At 45.9% G+C, this 23,374-nt stretch overlaps 1 protein-coding gene across 1 annotated transcript in view; it reads right to left on the bottom strand.

Annotated features, from left to right (window-relative positions):
- Positions 1-1,091: 1,091 nt before the first annotated feature.
- Positions 1,092-23,374, bottom strand: part of LOC137655624 (centrosomal protein of 83 kDa-like) — a 26,409-nt gene continuing 4,126 nt past the window's right edge. The window contains exon 2 of the mRNA XM_068389538.1: positions 1,092-2,685. Within this exon, the coding sequence (XP_068245639.1) occupies positions 1,386-2,663 (1,278 nt within the window). The 5' untranslated portion in view covers positions 2,664-2,685 and the 3' untranslated portion in view covers positions 1,092-1,385. The remainder of the gene's footprint in view (positions 2,686-23,374) is intronic.

Here is a 23,374-nt window from a genome sequence, read left to right as displayed (position 1 = left end):
ACACATTTTGCGCACTTTCCACTTTACCACTTTGACTTTCCACTTTACCACATTGACTCTTTAACAGCTTAACATCGGACATAAGCTGGTTCCTGTCCGAGGCTAAGGTTTCAACCTTCTCACCCAACGCTTGAATAGCTAAAAACATATCGCGCATTGAAGGTTCATGAGTGCCAATAGGGGGTTCAGAAACTACCACTACAGGGGAAGGATTAGGTTCAGGGGCATGGGAGGAGGAAAATTCTAAAGATCTAGATGAGCTTCTCCTCACCCTATCTCTTTCGAGTTTCCGAGTATGTTTTTCATACTCTAACCACTTGAACTCCGATAAAACCACACACTCCTCACACTGATCTCCTAATTGGCAGGATTTACCCCGGCAATTAGCACAAACAGTATGAGGGTCGATAGAAGCTTTCGGAAGACGTTTGTTACAATCTTTCGCACATTTGCGATATACAGGAGAAGGGTCAGCCATTATGAAAAACCAGAGAAAATCCAAAGGAAAGCCAAGTTCATCAACAAAAAACAAAAAAGGGTTTCAAGAGTTTTATTGAAGGAACAAACCAATACAGCGAAAGCCAATAAAACCAAAACAAAGTACTTCACCAATTCGGTAGAAAACTCGAGGTCTAGAGCGAGCGGAACCAATGTTGTCGGTGACACCGACAGAGAAGAACTGGTTTGGTTTAGAAGTATATGTGGTATCTGGCCGATAGTCGGCGCTGGTGGGCACACCCGCAACCTTCATGGCGATCGCTCGCGAGTTTTTGGAATCTGTCGGGCCGTCGGAGACGTCAGCTATTTATATATTCACCGGCTAAGATTAATATTTTAAAAAATGAGGTTTACAAAAGCTGTCAAAAATGAAAAACAGAAAAACTTTAGATGGATTTGTCCTCAAGCATAACACATATATACACTGTATATATATATATATATATATATATATATATATATATATATATATATATATATATATATATATATATATATATATATATATATATATATATATATATATATATATATATATATATATATATATATATATATATATATATATATATATATATATATGATACAAAATATATGCATATAAATTGTGTATTTATAAACGCATATATAAATCTGCATACAGTATATATAAACAAAAAACCATATACTGTACCTTATAGATATAATGATCAATAATACGATAGTACTCAACACAGAAAGAAATTTCTCAATATTACTATTAGAATGCTTGAAGATTAGAGAACTCATAAAAATTGAGAAATCAAACTCATGAATATACTTCAGGACTTTGGACAAGTCTTTGATGAAACACAATTTTACTACACAGAGGAAACATAAAACGAAACTTGAGCTTTAAGTATGAAAAACTATTCCAAATCATCGATGTCAAGATCAAATAATGGAAGATATTCTTGGATTAGAAACTCTAATGCGTTTGGCCCAGTTAGAGCCTGAACCTTTCTTTCCAACTCTTCCTTCTCGGTTTTTATGTTCTCATGAGCATAGGTCACAGTCGCCAGGTCTGCTTCCAATTTCTGTACCTCAACATTCAATTTGACATTTTTAAGCTTCTCGGCTTCAATCTGTCTCTCCAATTCTCTCCTCTCTTTCTGCGACTCTTCCTTCAATTCAGCGTTTTCAAGCTTCAGAGCTTGGTTCCCTGTGCCCTGTCTCTGCAACTCTTTCTTCAATTTAGCATTCTCAAGCTTCAGAGCTTGGTTCTCTGTGCCCTGACTCTGCAACTCTTCCTTCAATTCAGCGTTCTCAAGCTTCAGAGCTTGGTTCTCTGTGCCCTGACTCTGCAATTCTTCCTTCAATTCAGCGTTCTCAAGCTTCAGAGCTTGGTTCTCTGTGCCCTGACTCTGCAACTCTTCCTTCAATTCAGCGTTCTCAAGCTTCAGAGCTTGGTTCTCTGTCCTCTGTCTCTTAACCACTGCCTGAGACTCTTCAATTTCTTCTCGAGATCGTTTCAGATCCTCAGTCATTCTCTGTTTATGAAGTTTGTCATCTGCCCTGTTTTTTCTGGATCTTTCCCTTTCCTTCAGTTTCTTCTTTTCCTTAACTGGATCATAAGAATTGGGCTGATCAATATGCCCTTTCCCCGTGGCCTGGCCCGGAAGCACCGTAATACATATCATATTCGCTACTTCCTTGTCATTACTACTTGGCTTTATGGGAGCAGAAGCACCAACAGCTGACGATGTTGTTCGCTGGACGTGAATAAAAACATCAACAGCTGACGATGTTGTTGGCTGGACGTGAGCTAAAGCGCCAACAGCTGACGATGTTGTTGGCTGGGTGTGAGCAGAAGCGCCAACATCAGACGTCACAATCTGGTCCAAGGTTGTAGAGGCAGGAATGTCATTTCCATAGATGAATGCTGGATTTTCATTCGACTTACAAGATCCTGTAAAGGTCTGAATATTACCACAATGATCAACTTTGGCTGAGCCATCACTGTGATTGACATCTTGGTACAGACTGGTTGATGGTGAGTTAGCATTGCCTCCACTACCGAGATTGAAAAATTCCGTGTTCGTGTCTTCGTCAGACCCACTAGCTTGGACACTACATTCGACTCCATAGCCTTGCGAAATCTGGTCGTATTGGTGTGCCTGAAGATCGCCATTACTGTTGGAATCCATGATGTTGGACCTTTCAGTTTTCCTATGGGAATAAAAAGATTTTTTTATTCCTTTTGAATATATACGAGCAAAATACAGTTACTTTTCAACACTCAATGCAATGATATATATATATATATATATATATATATATATATATATATATATATATATATATATATATATATACATACATATATATATATATATATACTATGATTACTAAAAGATTTTTATTTTGTGCAAAATCTGAAAAATTTTGAGATACATAATGTTAATTTGTCACAAAAAATGAAAAAATATATGTCGGCCACCAACCCCCCCCCCAAAAAAAAAAATTGGAGGCAGTGCGTTGGTAGATAGATGAAAATTGTATAAAAACGCATTAAGTAAATGATAATGAAATCACATTTACATAAATCCAGATCATCACCAGTGGCATCTAAGTGTGAAAAGGGTGGTGTTGACTGGTTAAATTTGTGCTTTAATTCCACATTAAATTTGTGCTTTAATTCCACGTTAAATTTGTGCTTGAATTAAAGTTAAATTTGTGCTTTATTAGGACTTTAAAGTTTTTCTTTAATTCCACCTTAAATCTGTGGTTCAAATAAAGTTAAAATTGTGCTTTCATTCCACATTAAATTTGTACTTTCAATCCACGTTAAATTTGTGCTTTAATTCCACGGTAAATTTATGCTTTAATTCCACCTTAAATTTGTCCATTAATTCCACCTTGAAATCTGTGCTTTAATTCCACCGTAAATTTGTGCTTCAATTCCACATTAAATTTGTGCTTTAATTCCACGTTGAATTTCTGCTTTAATTAGTTAAAATTGTGCTTTCATTCCACGTCAAATTTATGCTTTAATTCCACAATAAATTTGAGCTTTATTACCATGTTAAATTTGTGCTTTAATTCCACTTTAAATTCGTGCTTTAATTCCACCTTAAATTTGTGTTTTAATTCCACATTAAATTTGCGCTTTATTACCAGGTTAAATTTGTACTTTAATTACACATTAAATTTGTGCTTTAATTACACGTTAAATTTCTGCTTTAATTCCACCTTAAATTTGTGCTTTAATTCCACCTTAAATTTCCCTGTCGCCAACAATTGAGTATTATTATTATTAAAGAAAGGAGTTTTACCAGCCAAATAAGTAAAGCTTGACTCTCACAGGGCTTACCCGAAATAAAATCGGGATATAAAGAATTCTGAGATTACCAAATTTAATTAATAAGAAAAAAAAATGAAAAAATAAAAATACATCTATGTATATACTGTATATCTTTAAATATTCTAAATATGGGTGAATAGATGGTTGAATGGATATATATATATATATATATATATATATATATATATATATATATATATATATATATATATATATATATATATATATATATATATATACTGTATATATATATATATATATATATATATATATATATACATATATATACTGTATATATATATATATATATATATATATATATATATATATATATATATATATATATATATATATATATATATATATATATATATATATATAACGGATTTTGAGCGAAGCGAAAAATCTATTTTTGGGTAAGATGGCCATGTCGTCCTGATGGAAGTTCCTTAAAGGTAGCTTCCTAGGGTATATTACAACTACGGCGATATTCCCAGAGAATTTACCTTAAGGTACCCAGAATTCTAACTCCTGGAGCGAGTATCCCTAAAAAAGACCTTAGGGATATCGTAAATATCAGCGGACGTATTCTTGACACGCCACATAGCAATCTATACCCCGAATAGAGTTAACACTTCGTAGGGGTCAAATGGCAAGAAAACGAAAACGATAAGAAAAAGGGGGAGAGCCGTTCGTAAGGCATCTCTCCTCCCCGTTTCGTAAGCGTGCCCTGCGCCGCTCGCGGCACCATCTGTATTCCTTGTAGCGATACACGAGGTGCTACAGATACTGTATGTAGGGAGGGGTCCTACAGCCCTTTTCTTTTTTTTTTTTTTTTGAAAAGGGACAGGGCGGGTCCATCAGGACGACATGGCCATCTTACCCAAAAATAGATTTTTCGCTTCGCTCAAAATCCGTTTTTTGGGCTCAAGCCATGTCGTCCTGATGGAAGTATACCAGAGCATTACTGTATCTGTGGATTCTCAATACGTGCCGTACTCCTCAGGAATATTTCTTAGTCAACTCGACTGAAAGACCTAAGATGTTACCGTTATACATCTTTTCACTAATCATAAACCATGAAAGCGCTTCCTGCCCCCTACAGGGAGGAGTCCTACTAGACTCTAGAAACGAACGAAGAGTACATATACCTATGTATGACTCACTCGCAAGCCGATACAATATAGTGGTCTCACTCTATATGAAGTAAAGCATAGTCCTTACGGAACTACAGCATCCAAGGGAAAAAGGGGCTGGTCGGAGTAGAATTGGACAAAAGGTTATATCTGCGTAGGATTAAACTTGCTGCCGCTACCGTCCTCTGAGAAGGATGGAGCCCTTTATGCTAAGGAAAGTATAAACCAGTGCAACAAGGCTTGCATTAAGGAACAGGCTATTATAGATATCCCCGATTAATATACATAGGCTGAATGCTCAATAATTGAAACGAAATCAATATAGGTGAAGGAGACGCAAGGTTCCCGAGAACAAGTTTATTGATTAACAATAAATAGACATGGTTACCACAAATATATACATATGATAGGTGGATGACCAACAATTTACACAAGTACTGTAGTACATGGATATATGGTTATCTGAAAGAAAAACAATCAGGTTACTTTTCACATACCAAGGTATCAAAGTTAAAAGTCCATTTTACTAGCCACTGACATTAGCGTCAGAAACGCTCGGCACACCTGTCTGTACTTGTGGTACAATCACCATAATGCCGGAACAGTCATTGTGGGCTCCCAGAGCCTTCACTTCTAGTTATAGCAACGCATATAACTATACACTCACCCGAGAATCAAAGTCCCAATTAAATCCACTGTTCCTCGCAGAGTTAAACAACAGGGTTAACGACGCAACCAACTGCTACCACAGACCTCTTTAGCTGCTCCACTTGCTTAGCATAGTGGCGAAAGAATACCCTGGAAGACTTCCAGCCAGTGTATGAACGAAGGTGTTCAAAATCCATAAAGTTAAAGAAGTTTAAGGATGAAGCAACTTTCCTCGGATCATGACCTGCGGGTGAACTGTCAGGATCCGCTCTGCGAATAAAGTATGTAATTTTCGCCCTGAGTTGATTTAAAGATAAATTCGAGCCCGATGTTTCTCCTCTGAATAGTTGACCCCCATGGAAGTCTGAAGTTCTATGAAGATAGACCTTTAGGCATTCTACGGGACATAGAGATGCATCTTCTTTCAGAGGGCAGATTCTCCAGGGACCCCACCTGTTGGTGGGCAACTCGTTCTTAGCGAGAAACGTAGGGTCCGGAAACAGGTTCAGTTCTCCCCCATCCAGGAACTGAACCCGGCCCTCCTCTCTCGAGAGGGCTACAATCTCACTAACTCTGGCCCCAGAAGCTAGGGCAAAGAGGAAGATCACTTTTTGAGTCAGATCCTTCAGTGCACACTCCTCATTATCCAGTAATGAGGCAAAATGAAGGACTTTGTCTAAAGACCATGAAATAGGCTTTGGAGGAGCTGAAGGTCTAAGCCTAGCACAGGCCTTCGGGATCTTGTTAAAAATCTCGTTAGCGAGGTCTACCTGGAAGGCATACAGAATGGGTCTTGTCAGAGCCGACTTACATGTAGAAATCGTGTTAGCCGCCAGCCCCTGTCCGTGGAGGTGGATGAAGAAGGATAGGCAGAAATCCGTAGAGATCTCATGCGGATTCTTGTCTTTGACAAAGGCTACCCATTTTTTCCATGCTGATTCGTACTGCCTTCTAGTAGACTTGCACTTATATTCTTCCAGGAAGTCGATGCTATCTTTCGAAATTCCGAACCGCTTCTTCACCGCTAGGGAGAGAAAATCATGAGCTGCAGGGTCCGGGTTTTCTGTAATGAAGCGTAGACAGTCGACTTCTGGACTTGCTGGGACAGAACTGGGTCCGGGAGTGGTAGAAACTCTAGTCGTAGTTCCAGAGCTAGAGGGAACCATACACTGTTCGGCCACTTGTGGGCCACTATCGCTGCTACTCCCTTGAAGGATCTCAGTTTGTTGAGGACCCTCAACATCAGATTGTGAGGGGAAAACAGGTAGATCCTGGACCATCTGTTCCAATCGAGGGACATTGCATCTACTGCTTCCGCCAAGGGGTCCTCGTACGGGGACACATATCTCGGCAACTTCTTGTTGTCCTTCGTCGCGAAGAGGTCTATCTGCAGTTCTGGGACTTGACTCGAGATGAAGGAGAATGATCCTGCGTCTAGGGACCATTCCGACTCTATCGGTGTAACCCTGGATAGAGCGTCCGCGGTCACATTCCGGACTCCTTGAAGGTGAACTGCTGACAGGTGCCACTTCTTCTTCTCCACCAGTCGGAATATGGCTAACATTACCTGGTTGAGAGGTGGAGATCTCGATCCCCGCCGATTCAGACATTTCACTACCACCTCGCTGTCCAATACCAACCTTACATGGATCGAGTGACGTGGGGATACTTTCTTCAGGGTAAGAAGCACTGCCATAGCTTCTAGAAAGTTTATGTGAAAAGTCCCAAATAGCTTGGACCAGGTCCCTTGTACTTTTTTCCGATGGGAGTGACCTCCCCACCCTACCTTTGAGGCGTCTGTGTGAATTGTCACTGACGGGGGAGGTGGCTGAAGAGGTACTGACCTCTTTAGACGACTGGCTTGAGACCACGGTCTGAGAAGAGAACGTAGCCGAAGTGGGACCGGTCTCTTCAAGTCCCTTCGCGCTTTTGATGCAAAGGTTCTCCAAACTCCCGCTGCATCCTTTAGCTGTGCTCTTAGCACTGGGTCTGTTACTGACGCGAACTGAAGAGAGCCCAGAACCCTCTCTTGTTCGCGTCTTGATATCCTCTCGGAAACTAGAAGTCTCTTGACAGACCCCGCTATCTCCTTCCTTTTTGACATTGGAATGGAAAAACGGTGTGACACTAGGTCCCAGTGAATTCCCAACCCCTGGAACCTCTGAGCTGGAGAAAGACGAGACTTCTTTCTGTTGATCATGAAACCTAGATATTCCAGGAACTGAATCACCTGTAGGGAAGCTTGTAAGCATTCCGCTCTGGATGCTGCCCACACCAACCAATCGTCCAGGTAGGCTACTACCTAGAACCCTTTTAGGCGTAACTGTTTGAGCGCTGCGCTCGCAAGCTTCGTAAAGATCCTTGGGGCTATGTTTAGCCCGAAAGGCATCGCTCTGAAAGCGTAAAGTTTTTGTTGTAGCTTGAATCCTAGGTAGGGGGAGAGACGGCGACTTATTGGAACGTGCCAATAGGCGTCTGACAAGTCGATGGAGACGGTATATGCCCTCTTGGGCAGTAAGGCCCTTATGTGTTGTAATGTTAACATCTTGAACTTGTGGTTCACTATGAACTTGTTGAGTGGTGACAAGTCCAGAATGACTCTGAGTTTCCCCGAGTCTTTCTTGGGAACACAAAACAGCCTCCCTTGGAACCTGATGGACTTTACCCTCCGGATCACCTTTTTCTCCAACAGTTCTTGAATGTACTCCTCCAAAACGGGGGTGGAGTGTTGGAAAAATTGAGGGCACAGGGGCGGAGTACTGTACCAACTCCAACCCAGTCTATTTTTGAGCAGGCTGTGGGCCCAGGGATCGAAGGTCCAACGATCCCGAAAATACTGTAGTCTCCCTCCTACCGGCGACACTTCACTTTGACTGCTGCCCTGCAGTCTTGCCTCCCTGGCCGCGACCACCTCTGAATCCTCTTCCCCTAGAGGGGCGTCTCGCCGAGCCTCTGGCTGCACCTCTGGGCTTTGCTCGAAACGTGGTCGATTGCCCTTCGAACACTGGATTGAATGCCGGGGATGCTGATGACACGGCCTGGGGTACCCATTGGAAGGTGGTCGGGGTCTGGGCTACCAATTGTGGCACCGGAGGCAAAGCTGGCTGCTGCTGCTGCTGACGTTGCGGTCTGAAAGGCTTGGCTGGGCGGGAAGAAAACCTCGATTTCTTCACCTTTCCTTTCGGCTGAGGGCCTTCATCAGGGGAAGACTTCCTCTTAAGGGACAGGCCCCACTTAAGGAGAAGATTTCGATTCTCAGTGGCTGCCTTGTCCACCACCTCCTTAACCACCTCATTGGGAAAGAGATCTTTACCCCAGATGCTGGATGAGATGAGTTTCTTGGGTTCATGCCTCACTGTGGCCGAGGCGAACACAAACTCCCTGCAGGCCCTCCTCGCTTTGACAAAGCTATAGAGGTCCTTTGTCACCGTGGCCAGATGGATCTTGGCCATTACCATGAACATTTCAGGCATCTTAGGGTCGCTAGCCATTGTTTCCATGTTTGTCTGGAGAGACATCGAGGCTGCCAGACGCTCCTTTGTCTCAAGTTCTCTCCGTAGGAGGAATTCAGACAACTTGGGAAGGTTTTCGCCGAACTGTTGACCTGCAATATCGGCGTCCAACTTCCCAACCGAGAAGGTGAGATGTACCTCCTTCCAGTCCTTGTTATCCAACGGCAAGGCCAAAGACAAGGGCTTGCATTCCTCCAGGGATGGGCATGGTTTGCCAGCTTCTACCGCCTTCAAAACGGCCGCGAACCCTTTCTGCAGAAAGGGGAAGGCCATAGCCGGAGAAGATACGAAGGAAGGGTGCTTCTTACTCAAAGCAGCAACTTTTGAGTTTGAGAAGCCACTCTCCTTCAACGTAGACGTTAGTGCAGCTTGAGCCTTGGCGTGATCCAAGATGATCACCTCCTTCGGTTCCGTCTCCTCCTTCGAGGCCGGCTCCTTCTTCAGACGGACATAACAGTCCGGGTAGGCCCCTCTGCTGGGCCAGAATTCCACCTCCTCAAGGGGAACTGAACCCAGCTTCTCCGACATGACGATCTTCCCGACCGTCATCGGCATGTGCTCGGCATATCTCCACGGGTTGGCATCCGAGCACACAGGAAGGTCCTTCACGTTGAGCTTCTTTGGAGGCCCACGTGACGCTGTAATCTTCTGCATCTGGAGCTCCATTGCAGTGGCCTTCTGACTATTCTCCCTCTGCATCTGTTGTATCATACCAACGATGGAAGAGAGAGCCTGTCCCAGCTCTGCTGGAAGAGCGGACGAAGTAGAGGGAATAGGTTCAGGGGCCTGAACCGGAACGTCTGAAGGTACGGAAACCTCTTCCTCCACGGCAATCGGATCTTGATCCTCCTCCTCACCCTCTGCGAGGAGGTCCTGTTCCGCACGGTCGGACAAGTCCGACATCTTGTCATCCAGCTGGATGTCCTGCATGGCATCCGCAACATCCTCCTCCACTGGGATCTGGACGAGAGGGATCTCCGGCCGAGGCTGGGGAACAACAGCGTCAGTAGAAGCCTTGGGAAAAAAGTACGCCCTCATCTTCTCATTAGGAAGATAAGGTCCAGTGGTGTTCTTCTGGAAACCCCTTACCCATAAACGGAGCTTCTCCCTCGCTGCGTCCCTTGACTCCGCCGACCTAGGGGATTCAAAAGCCTCAGATAGCAGGTTAGTACACACTGAACATACCTGCGGATCCCAGTAGCGGTGATCATCCTTGGAGGCTGCGCAAGCCGCGTGCCTCCTACACGAGACATGTCCGCAAAAGTTCTTGCTGCGGACATTGCAGAAAACGCTATCACATTTCGGATGCTCCTCCTGTAAAAGAAGAAAATTTCCATGAATATCAAGTGAATTTCAATTCACATGTATATATGAGCATGCACAAAGAATAAGGGAAAGACACATACTTGTGAATCCCACACAATCACCTGTGGAAGCCCACCAGCCATTAAAATCAAATGGTTAGTCTTTGCTAGAATAACCAGAGATCATATTTCCCGAGGGAAATTAGGTGTAGCTCACACCTAAGGTAAGATTTTACCATTCTGGCTAAAGATGAAAAGAATTCTCTTTTCATTCCTGTAAGGCAACACCAAGTGACTGCACAAGGCAACACAAGTAAGTTAGAAAAGACAGTGTTGTAACCTACTATATCATGGTCTCCCCTGGTAGAATACACCATACAGGGAAGAACTGATACAGTACATGAGGGTGGTGTGCCGGCCGGCTCTTGCCGGTCAGTACCCCCCCCTTTTCCAAAGGTAGGTCTCAAGTATACAACTTAATATCACCCATACGGGGGAGAACTCCAGTTCCTATGCCTGAACCGGCCGGCAGTGGTTGCCGGTCCGTAGCTACCCGGGTGGCTCCCAGCTGCCGGCCATCACTCTTAGTGGCCGGCCAACCGAGCGATGTAGCAGGCCGGCCGGCAGCGGTGAGCAAACCCTGCCGGCTGGCATCCACACCAGGTAGCGCCCGGCTGCCGGCCGCCACTCATAGCGGCCGGCAGGTGAGCAAGGAGACCGGCCAGCAAAGGCATATAACCACCGCCGACCGACAGCAAGAGAACTAGAGAACACCCCCTTATTGACGGCCGGCCCCTAGGCCGGCAGACGGCAAGGACAACACATAAGAAGACAACAGAATGAGTGCCGGGCTAAGAGGCTATGTACCTCCGCGCCCGACACCCGAAAGAGTGCCGAGAGGAAGGGGAGACACTAAGTCAGGCTTCCTAACCACTGCTTACTGAATCTACAGACGGCAGCGGTTGAGGGACCAAGGAAGGACCGGGCAGCACTCAAGGGATAGGGCCTCTGCCGGTCGGCACACTCTGCCGGCCGACAGGGGACCACGTCAGCTCCCCATCCTAACCTAGGCTAGGTACGGATGTGAGACGGCTGACACAAAGGAAACGGAAAAAACAGAAGGGAAGGACAGAGGGTCCTGTCCAACCTTGCCTTGGTTAAGGATCATCCCCAACTAAGAAAGCCCATCTCAGCCAGGGAAAATCCAGGGAGGGAGGCCGGCACTACTGGCTGCCTCCCTAAACCAAGGCAAGGAAGTAATTGCTAATCCGGAAAGGGAGCATATCCCGAACCCGGAACAGCAAAGAGGACAAGTCTGAGGGGTCACCGAGCGAAGGGATCATAACTACAGAAACCCTCCAAGGTGATCCAAGGAGGATAAACCTCCTATGCCCGTGTCAGGCAGCAAGGGAGACTCTGCCCCACGCTAGACCAACACGGACTCAGACTAATACACTGCTGTACTGTCCCTCTCTGAACCAAACCAGTTGGAGCAGGAAGGTACAGTACTACTCCAGCATAGTTATATTTGAAAATTAATTCAAACAAACCACTAGAGTTAAGCCTAAGGCTTAAACAGAGGGAAAGGGTTTGCCCCTTCCCCGAAGAGAAGGGAGCAAACGGGGAAACAGACAATATTTTAATAACCTAAGACAACCTAGCCTAGGCACTAAGAGAATCGATTACCTAAATCACCGAAACTCACTCCAATACTATCTTGGAAATTACTCGAAAAGGGCTTATATGTATAACGTTGCCTAACGCTTTAAACAGTATAAAATCACACTTGGAAGACTAATTATCATGCAGGAAGTACAAGGGCCAACAACTAGGCTACGAAGACTAGTGTCGGTCAGCCTAGGCAACTCCTTCGCCAGGCGCTATACTATAGCATCATAACAGAATTCCTAAATAAGCTAAGCAGCTAATTATTAAAGCGCAGGGGGCTGGGAACGTCGCTCTTGCTAACAAATAAATCCTATTCTAGCGAGTGACAGCGTCCAGGACGCCTCCAGCAGGCAACAGCTCTTGTATCAAAGATAACTCTTTTAATTACTTTAAATTTTAATCAAGAGCTTACATTTATACATAAAAGAAATAGTACTCAACTTATCCGAAGCAGAAGAAGTTGGAGAAAGCATAATTCAAGAGTAAATCCAAGATTTTGGTAGAAACACAGGGAAAAACACCGAGTTGTATAGCTACGCAAAAAGGAATACAGATGGCGCCGCGAGCGGCGCAGGGCACGCTTACGAAACGGGGAGGAGAGATGCCTTACGAACGGCTCTCCCCCTTTTTCTTATCGTTTTCGTTTTCTTGCCATTTGACCCCTACGAAGTGTTAACTCTATTCGGGGTATAGATTGCTATGTGGCGTGTCAAGAATACGTCCGCTGATATTTACGATATCCCTAAGGTCTTTTTTAGGGATACTCGCTCCAGGAGTTAGAATTCTGGGTACCTTAAGGTAAATTCTCTGGGAATATCGCCGTAGTTGTAATATACCCTAGGAAGCTACCTTTAAGGAACTTCCATCAGGACGACATGGCTTGAGCCCAAAAATATATATATATATATATATATATATATATATATATATATATATATATATATATATATATATATGAAATCCGAGTGATAAAAAACATTAACTATATTAAATCTACGTAATTTAAAAAGAATTAGTAATAACAAACTTATTGGGTAAAAATTTAGATTCTATCAATAAACGGATTTTGAGCGAAGCGAAAAATCTATTTTTGGGTGAGATAGCCATGACATCCTGATGGAAGGTTCCTTCGGTAGCTTCCTTGGGTATATTAAACTACAAGGATATTCCCAGAGAATTAAACCACAGGTTATCACAGAATTCTAACTTCTGGTGCGAGTATCCTAAAGGTTTCCCTTTAAGACATCGTATATCAACAGGGGACGTATGTATTAACACGCCACATAGCTATCTGCACCCCATATAGAGTTAACACTTCGATATGGAAAGGTGGAGAATAACTGGGGAGCCGTTCCACAGTTACACTCATCCGTGGCTACTTTTGGTACTCGAAACGTAAACAAACGGGCGCCATTGCTAAATGACGTCACGTCCGTCCTCATCCTGATGCCAGCTCCTTGCTAATCTCCATGATACAGCAGGACAGGGCGGGGCCTGAAAGGCTGGACTAGAATAGAAGGGAGGGTCCATCAGGATGTCATGGCTATCTCACCCAAAAATAGATTTTTCGCTTCGCTCAAAATCCGTTTTTTGGGCTCAAGCCATGACGTCCTGATGGAAGAGTACCAGAGAATCAATGTATCGAGGAAAATTTCCCCTTTTTAGAGTAAGTGCCAAGGGCTTCAAATAGAGGTATGTAATGTGACCTCGGTAGAGGTTCCGTGGGGATCCAGCTTCCTGCCCCCCTGGCAGAGAAGTCCCAGCGGATTATACCAAAATTCAAAGTGGTCATCGAAGGGCTACTCACCCTGCGGAGAGTTCGTGAAGGACTCGGAGACAAGACAGAATGGTCAATATTCGTGTAGGAATATTCTCAAGAGTAGACGAGTGATAGTTAATCACTATATTCCATGGATTGGAGAACAATCAGGTCTCGAAGGTATGACGAAGGTAAGTATTCAAGTAGGAATATTACACAGCATGGGTGAGTATATAATACAGACAATTTGTATTATTCTTCTCATTTCAAAGGAAAGGGGTAAATGAAACTATGACAATCATGTATTTCATAATGGTAATAGGAGCGAAGAGAGACGCACAAGTAATAAAATAGACATTTTATTTCATAAATTGCAGGTTATAGTAATAATAAATGCAATAAAGGATGTAAAGTTAATTTACAATAATAAATAATGTACATAGAAAATAGAAGACTTCAATCTTGAATCTGAAGGAAATTTCAAATTTAGAAAACACAAGTTCCAGAGGAACGCCAGTCTTTATCAAAGAAAAAACACATCATGCCCTAGGGCATGTGGCACTCATGTGAAGTCTATGACATTTCACCTTGGTAAGAACAGTCTATTAGAAACACTAAGTGTTCATGAAATCACTATGTATCACACGAGGGTCAACACAGGCACCCGTAGAGTTAAAGTCCCAAGTAACTCGCTGTTCTATGCAGAGTTAAACGGCAGGTTTCATAACACTACCTGCGGCTACCACGAAATGTTTGACTTCATGCACTTGCTTCGCGTAGTGCTTGAAGAAAACGCGCAAAGATTTCCATCCTGTGAAGCTCCTGAGGCTTTCAAAATCCATACTCTGGAAGAAATTCAGAGAAGACGCGACTTTTAGGATCGTGACCTGCGGGTGTACTGTCAGGATCCGCTCTGCGAATGAAGTAGGTGATTTTCGCTCTTAGTTGTTTCAGTGACAGGTCGCTACCCGATGTTTTTGAAGAGTTGACCTCCACCGAAGCCTGAAGTTCTTCGAAGATAGACCTTGAGACTCTCTACTGGACATAGAGAGACATCTTCCTTCAGGGGGCAGATTCTCCAGGGGCCCCATCTCTTGGTGGGTAATTCGTTTTTTGCGAGAAACGTCGGATCAGGGAAGAGGGTAAGTTCTCCTGTATCTGCGAACAGGATATGACCCTCGTCTCTTGATAATGCCATTATTTCGCTGACTCGGGCTCCCGAGGCGAGAGCAAAAAGGAAGATAACTTTTTGAGTCAGGTCCTTGAGAGGGCACGAATCGTTGTCCAAGTTAGAGGCAAAATGGAGCACCTTGTCCAGGGACCAGGAGATAGGGTTTGGCGGAGGTACTGGGCGTAGTCTAGCGCATGCCTTTGGTAGTTTATTGAAGATATCGCTGGACAGATCAATCTGGAAGGCGTACAGTAGTGGTCTAGTCAAAGCCGATTTGCAGGTAGAAATCGTGTTGGCTGCTAAGCCTTGTCCATGAAGGTGAATGAAGAAGGACATGCAGAAATCAATGGTGATTACCGTAGGATTTTTTGCTTTGACGAACGAGACCCACTTTCTCCAGGATGATTCGTATTGCCGTCGTGTGGATTCGGTCTTGTATTCCTCGAGGAAGTCTAGACTTTTCTTCGAGATCCCAAACCTTTTCTTTGCGGCTAGGAAGAGAAAATCATGAGATGAAGGTCCCTGACTTTCTGTGATGAAGCGAAGACAGTCGACTTCTGTACTTGCTGAGAGAGAACTGGGCCCGGGAGGGGAATCAGCGTGGGCTGCAGCTCCAGGGCCAGGGGGTACCAATTGCTCCGGGGCCACTTGGGAGCCACTAGGGCCGCTGTCCCTTTGAAGGTTCTCAGTTTGGAGAGGACTTTCAGCAGAAGGTTGGGGGGAGGGAACAGGTATATCCTGGACCATCTGTTCCAATCCAGTGACATGGCGTCCACTGCTTCTGCTTTGGGGTCCTCGTACGGGGCCACATAACAAGGAAGTTGATTGTTGTCGCTCGTTGCGAAGAGATCGATCTGAAGTTCCGGGACTTGGCGAGAGATGAAGGAGAATGATCTTGCGTCTAGAGACCATTCCGACTCTATTGGGTTTGTCCGTGATAGAGCGTCCACCGTCACGTTGCGGAATCCTTGTAGGTGAACTGCAGACAGGTGCCATTTCTTCTTTTCTGCCAGACGGAAGATTGGAAGAAGTACCTGATTTATCTGGGGCGATCTCGAGCCCTGACGATTGAGACATCTGACTACCACCGAGTTGTCCAGAGTCAGACGGATGTGGATCGAGGGAGGCGGAGAGAGTTTCTTCAGGATGAGAAGGACCGCCATGGCCTCCAAGATGTTGATGTGAAACGTCTTGAATAGGGGAGACCATGTTCCTTGAACCTGTCGTTGGTGGGAGTGACCTCCCCAACCCTCCAGCGAAGCGTCCGTGTGGATGTTGAGCGATGGAGGTGGGTGTTGAAGAGGAATGGACCTTTTCAGGGCCTTTGCTTCCGACCACGACTTTAAGAGTAACCGAAGTCTGTTTGGGAGCCGTCTCTTGAGGTCTCTTCGAGCGATGGATGCAGAACGTCTCCAGACTCCCGCGGCATCCTTTAGCTGTGCGCGAAGCACTGGGTTTGTCATAGAGGCGAACTGTAGAGCCTAGAACTTGTTCCTGCTGTCGTCTTGAGATACGTTTGGATTTCAGCAGTTTTTTGACAGACCCTGCTATTTCCTTCCTTTTCTTCTGCGGGATGGAAAGGCGGTGTGACTGAAGATCCCAATGGATTCCCAACCATTGGAACTTCTGAGCTGGAGAGAGGCGAGATTTCTCGGTGTTTATCTTGAATCTAAGATGTTCTAGGACAGGGTGACTTTGTTGCAGGATCGTACATAATCTTCGGGCGATGTCGCCCAGACCAGCCAGTCGTCTAGGTAAGCCATCACTTGGATGCCGCGAAGGCGGAGCTGTTGAACGATGGCGTCTGCCAGCTTGGTGAAGATCCGTGGGGCCACGTTGAGCCCGAAGGGCATGGCCCTGAAGGCGTAACTTTTCCTTTGGAGTCGAAATCCTAGGTAGGAGGAAGCGTGATGGTTCATTGGAACGTGCCAGTAGGCATCCGCCAGGTCTATGGAGACCGTGTAGGACCCTTGAGGCAGGAGGGTCCTTATTTGTTGAAGAGTCAGCATCTTGAACTTGTTGTTCGCAATGAACTTGTTGAGGGGGGATAAGTCTAGAATGACTCTGAGTTTGTCGGAGTCCTTCTTGGGGACGCAAAATAGTCTCCCTTGGAACCTGGCTGACTTTACCCTCCTTATCACCTTCTTGTTCAAGAGTTCTAGGACGTACTCTTCCAGTAGGGGGGTTGACTGTTGGAAGAATTGCTGGAAGGCTGGGGGTTGTTGTGTCCAGCTCCAGCCTAGTCCCTTCTTGACGATGCTGTGTGCCCAGGGATCGAAGGTCCAACGATCCTGGAATTGGCTGAGTCTTCCTCCCACCGGAAGCACTTCATTGCTTCTGGTTTCCCGAGGGTTTGCTACCTCGGCCGCTGGCTCCCCTTCCTCCTCTGCCTCTGGAGGGGCGGCGAGATGCATCTCTGCCTGAACCTCTGTTTGAGCCTCTACCTTTGGGACGAAAGGTAGTGGTGTGCTGCTCAAATGCAGGGGTGAAGACCGGTGACTGCGAGACCATCGGTTGGGTGACCAGCTGAAAGGTCTGTTGTGACTGAGCTGCCACTATCTTCATAACTTAACCTAGGATCACTGGAATATATCATGCATGAACACAAGTGCTAGGTTATCTAGCCTAGGGGCTAAGCTAGCGATCTAGTATGGAGTCGAGCGACGACCGAGTAATAGAGCGTTAAAACACGATATATGAAGTTCCTAGCTATGAAGACTAAATAACTAACAATATCAATTAGTTAAGAGGCCGGAAAAGGCTGTTCTGGCTAGCTAAATAAGGCATGCAAGAGAAAAGCGACGCCATAAAATGGCGTGTCCGGTAGCAGCACAGCTCCGCCACAAAACACAAAATATTACGAAAAGTAGAAGTTACTTTACGGCTAGAGCTTATTTAAACGATACTGGGACCTGGTATTCAACTTTCCAGAAGAAGGCGAGGCTGAAGGTAGCGACATAACGGCGATGCAAGTCGATAAAAATCGCACAAGGGGAAATCCGTCTAAGCAAGGTAGCTACAAGCAGAAGGATGAGGACGGACGTGACGTCATTTAGCAATGGCGCCCGTTTGTTTACGTTTCGAGTACCAAAAGTAGCCACGGACAAGTGTAACTGTGGAACGGCTCCCCAGTTATTTTCCACCTTTCCATATCGAAGTGTTAACTCTATATGGGGTGCAGATAGCTATGTGGAGTGTTATACATGCGTCCCCTGTTGATATACGATGTCTTAAAAGGGAAACCTTTAGGATACTCGCACCAGAAGTAAGAATTCTGTGATAACCTGTGGTTTAATTCTCTGGGAATATCCTTGTAGTTAATATACCCAAGGAAGCTACCAAAAGGAACCTTCCATCAGGACGTCATGGCTTGAGCCCAAAATGTTATTTTCATTAGTAAAATAAATTTTTGAATATACTTACCCAATGATCATGTAGCTGTCAACTCCGTTGCCCGACAGAAATCTACGGTCGGGATACGCCAGCGATCGCTTATACAGGTGGGGGTGTACTCACCAGCGCCATCTGTGGTCAGGTACTCCAGTACTTCTTGTCAACACGACCTCAATTTTCTCCTCGGTCCACTGGTTCTCTATGGGGAGGAAGGGCGGGTCATTTAAATCATGATCATCGGGTAAGTATATTCAAAAATTTATTTTACTAATGAAAATAACATTTTTCAATATTAATCTTACCCGATGATCATGTAGCTGATTCACACCCAGGGTGGTGGGTGGAAACCAGTATACATGTTAACAAAGAAGCTAAGTATCCCGTATTTTATTTTTATTAGTTATCCAAAATAACAATAAAAAATAAATAAGTACCTGGTAAGGAAGTCGACTTGAACCATTACTCTGCCTTTAATAAGTACGTCTTCCTTACTGAGCGTAGCGGTCCTCTTAGGATGCTGAACGACTCTTAGGTGGCTAAAGTATAAAGGGTTGCAACCCATACTAAAGGACCTCATCATAACCTCTAACCTAGGCGCTTCTCAAGAAAGAATTGACCACCCGCCAAATCAACCAGGATGCGGAAGGCTTCTTAGCCGACCGTACAACCCAAAAACAACAACAAAAGCAATCAAGAGAAAGGTTAAAAAGGTTATGGGATTATGGGAATGTAGTGGCTGAGCCCTCACCTACTACTGCACTCGCTGCTACGAATGGTCCCAGGGTGTAGCAGTTCTCGTAAAGAGACTGGACATCTTTGAGATAGAATGATGCGAACACTGACTTGCTTCTCCAATAGGTTGCATCCATAACACTCTGCAGAGAACGGTTCTGTTTGAAGGCCACTGAAGTAGCCACAGCTCTCACTTCATGTGTCCTTACCTTCAGTAAAGCAAGGTCTTCTTCCTTCATATGAGAATGAGCTTCTCTAATCAGAAGCCTGATGTAGTAAGAAACTGCGTTCTTAGACATTGGTAGCGAAGGCTTCTTAACAGCACACCATAAGGCTTCTGATTGTCCTCGTAAAGGTTTTGACCTTTTCAGATAGTACCTAAGAGCTCTGACTGGGCAAAGTACTCTCTCCAGCTCGTTACCCACCAAGTTGGATAGGCTAGGGATCTCGAACGATTTAGGCCAAGGACGTGAAGGAAGCTCGTTTTTAGCCAAAAAACCGAGCTGCAAGGAACATGTAGCCGTTTCCGATGTGAAACCTATGTTCCTGCTGAAGGCGTGGATCTCACTTACTCTCTTAGCCGTTGCTAGGCATACTAGGAAAAGAGTTTTTAATGTGAGGTCCTTGAAAGAGGCTGATTGGAGCGGTTCAAATCTAGATGACATCAGGAACCTTAGGACCACGTCTAGATTCCAGCCTGGAGTGGACAACCGACGTTTCTTAGAGGTCTCAAAAGACCTAAGGATGTCCTGCAGATCTTTGTTGGAGGAAAGATCCAAGCCTCTGTGGCGGAAGACCGCTGCCAACATACTTCTATAACCCTTGATCGTAGGAGCTGATAGGGATCTAACGTTCCTTAGATGTAACAGGAAGTCAGCAATCTGGGTTACAGTGGTACTGGTTGAGGAAACTGCATTGGCCTTGCACCAGTTTCTGAAGACTTCCCATTTAGATTGATAGACTCTGAGAGTGGATGTCCTCCTAGCTCTAGCAATCGCTCTGGCTGCCTCCTTCGAAAAGCCTCTAGCTCTTGAGAGTCTTTCGATAGTCTGAAGGCAGTCAGACGAAGAGCGTGGAGGCTTGGGTGTACCTTCTTTACGTGAGGTTGACGTAGAAGGTCCACTCTTAGAGGAAGAGTCCTGGGAACGTCGACCAGCCATTGCAGTACCTCTGTGAACCATTCTCTCGCGGGCCAGAGGGGAGCAACCAACGTCAGCCGTGTCCCTTTGTGAGAGGCGAATTTCTGAAGTACCCTGTTGACAATCTTGAACGGCGGGAATGCATACAGGTCGAGATGGGACCAATCCAGCAGAAAAGCATCCACGTGAACTGCTGCCGGGTCTGGAATCGGCGAACAATACAATGGGAGCCTCTTGGTCATCGAGGTAGCGAACAGATCTATGGTTGGCTGACCCCACAGGGACCAAAGTCTGCTGCAAACATTCTTGTGAAGGGTCCACTCTGTGGGGATGACCTGACCCTTGCGGCTGAGGCGATCTGCCATGACATTCATATCGCCCTGAATGAACCTTGTTACCAGCGTGAGCCTTCGATCTTTTGACCAAATGAGGAGGTCCCTTGCGATCTCGAACAACTTCCTCGAATGAGTCCCCCCCTGCTTGGAGATGTAAGCCAAGGCTGTGGTGTTGTAGGAGTTCACCTCCACCACCTTGTTCAGCTGGAGGGACTTGAAGTTCATTAAGGCCAGATGAACCGCCAACAACTCCTTGCAATTGATGTGGAGTGATCTTTGTTCCTGAGTCCATGTTCCCGAGCATTCCTGTCCGTCCAATGTCGCACCCCAGCCCGAGTCTGATGCGTCCGAGAAGAGATGGAGGTCGGGGGTCTGAACAGCTAACGAAAGACCTTCCTTGAGAAGAATGCTGTTCTTCCACCACGTTAGAGTAGACCTCATCTCTTTGGAAACAGGAATTGAGACCGTCTCTAGCGTCATGTCCTTGATCCAGTGAGCAGCCAGATGATACTGAAGGGGGCGGAGGTGGAGTCTCCCTAACTCGATGAACAGGGCTAGCGATGACAGTGTCCCTGTTAGACTCATCCACTGCCTTACTGAGCATCGGCTCCTTCTCAGCATGCTCAGGATGCACTATAGGGCTTGGTTGATCCTTGGGGCCGACGGAAAAGCCCGAAAAGCTCGACTCTGAATCTCCATACCCAGGTAAACAATGGTCTGGGATGGGACGAGCTGGGACTTCTCTAAATTGACCAGGAGGCCCAGTTCCTTGGTCAGATCCATAGTCCATCTGAGATTCTCCAGACAGCGACGACTTGTGGGAGCTCTTAAAAGCCAGTCGTCTAAATAGAGGGAGGCTCTGATGTCTGCCAAGTGAAGGAATTTCGCAATATTCCTCATCAGTCGCGTAAACACAAGAGGTGCCGTGCTTAGGCCAAAACACAGGGCTTGGAACTGGTACACAACCTTTCCATAGACGAATCTCAGGAAAGGTTGGGAGTCTGGATGGATGGGGACGTGAAAGTATGCGTCTTTCAGGTCTAACGAGACCATCCAGTCCTCCTGCCTGACCGCTGCTAGGACCGACTTCGTCGTCTCCATAGTGAACGTCTGCTTGGTGACATAAGCATTGAGCGCACTGACGTCCAGCACCGGTCTCCAACCTCCTGTCTTCTTGGCTACCAGGAAGAGACGGTTGTAAAAGCCCGGGGATTGATGGTCCCGGACTATGACCACTGCCTCCTTCTGTAACAAGAGCGACACCTCTTGTTGCAACGCTAGCCTCTTGTCCTTCTCCTTGTAGTTGGGAGAGAGGTTGATGGGAGATGTAGCTAGAGGGGGATTGCGGCAGAACGGAATTCTGTATCCCTCCCTCAGCCACTTCACAGACTGAGCGTCTGCACCTCTGCTCTCCCAAGCTTGCCAGAAGGTCTTGAGTCTGGCTCCTACAGCTGTCTGGAGAGGAGGGAAGTCAAAACTTGCCTCTTGTGGACTTGGAACCCTTCTTGGGCTTGCCACGGTTACTGTCTGCACAGGTACCTCCTCTGCTGGAGGTTCTGCCACGAAAGGGTGGGATGAATCTGGAAGCAGGAGTATCAACTGCTAGAGGGCGGTAAGGTTTAGTCACGGAAGGTAAGGTCTTAGCCTTACGTGCAGAAGAAGCCATGAGGTCATGCGTATCCTTCTGGAGAAGAGAGGCAGTCATCCCCTTAATTAATTCCTCCGGAAACAGACACTTGGACAGAGGAGCAAAAAGTAACTCTGACCTCTGGCAAGGGGTGATACTAGCAGATAAGAAGGAGCACAGATGTTCCCTTTTCTTGAGGACCCCTGAAACATAAGAAGCCGCAAGCTCGCCAGACCCATCCCGTATTGCCTTGTCCATGCTGGACATGATGAGCATGGCTGAGTCCTTGTCAGAAGGGGCAGTCTTCCTGCTTAAGGCTCCCAGACACCAATCGAGGAAGTTGAATATCTCGAAGGCACGAAAGACTCCCCTTAACAAGTGATCAAGATCTGTAGGGGACCAGCAGATCTTCGAACGTCTCATAGCCGACCTGCGGGGAGAGTCAACCAGACTTGAGAAGTCGGCCTGGGCAGAGGCAGGAACCCCCAAGCCAGGTTCCTCTCCCGTGGCATACCAGACGCCCGACTTAGAAGCCAGCTTGGGAGGAGGAAACACAAAAGAGGTCCTTCCCAGTTGCTTCTTGGACTGCAACCAATCCCCCATAACCCTCAAAGCTCTCCTTGAAGATCTGGCAAGAACAAGCTTGGTGAAGGCAGGCGCAGTAGACTGCATGCCCAGAGCAAACTCGGAGGGAGGAGAACGAGGGGTTGCAGACACAAAGTGTTCAGGGTACAACTCTCTGAACAAAGCAAGGACTTTGCGGAAGTCTAAGGAGGGTGGCGAAGACTTGTGTCCTTCAACATCAGAAGGAGGATCATCAAGATGAGCAGCTTCATCCTCAGAAGCCTCCTCACCCGACAGTTGAGTTGGAAGAGGCAAAGGCAGAGCAGCAAGCTGAACGGGTGAATCCTGCAGAACGGGTGCATGCGTACCTGCGGATCCATCATGCCTCTGCTGGACAGACTGTGAGGTGGCAACAACAAAAGCAGAGGGCCGGTGTGAGGGAGGGTCTGCGGTGGGCTGAGGAGCATGCGGTGTGGTATGCAGAGCAAGCTGTGAGGCATGAGGCTCATGCTGCATGGCATGCGGCTCATGCTGCATGGTATGCGGCTCATGCTGCATGGCATGCG

The sequence above is a fragment of the Palaemon carinicauda genome, chromosome 16, assembly GCF_036898095.1.
Source record: "Palaemon carinicauda isolate YSFRI2023 chromosome 16, ASM3689809v2, whole genome shotgun sequence".
Taxonomy (NCBI): Eukaryota; Metazoa; Arthropoda; class Malacostraca; order Decapoda; family Palaemonidae; genus Palaemon; species Palaemon carinicauda.
The sequence above is the reverse complement of the archived record's forward strand: the minus strand, read 5'-3'. Positions and strand labels throughout refer to the sequence as shown.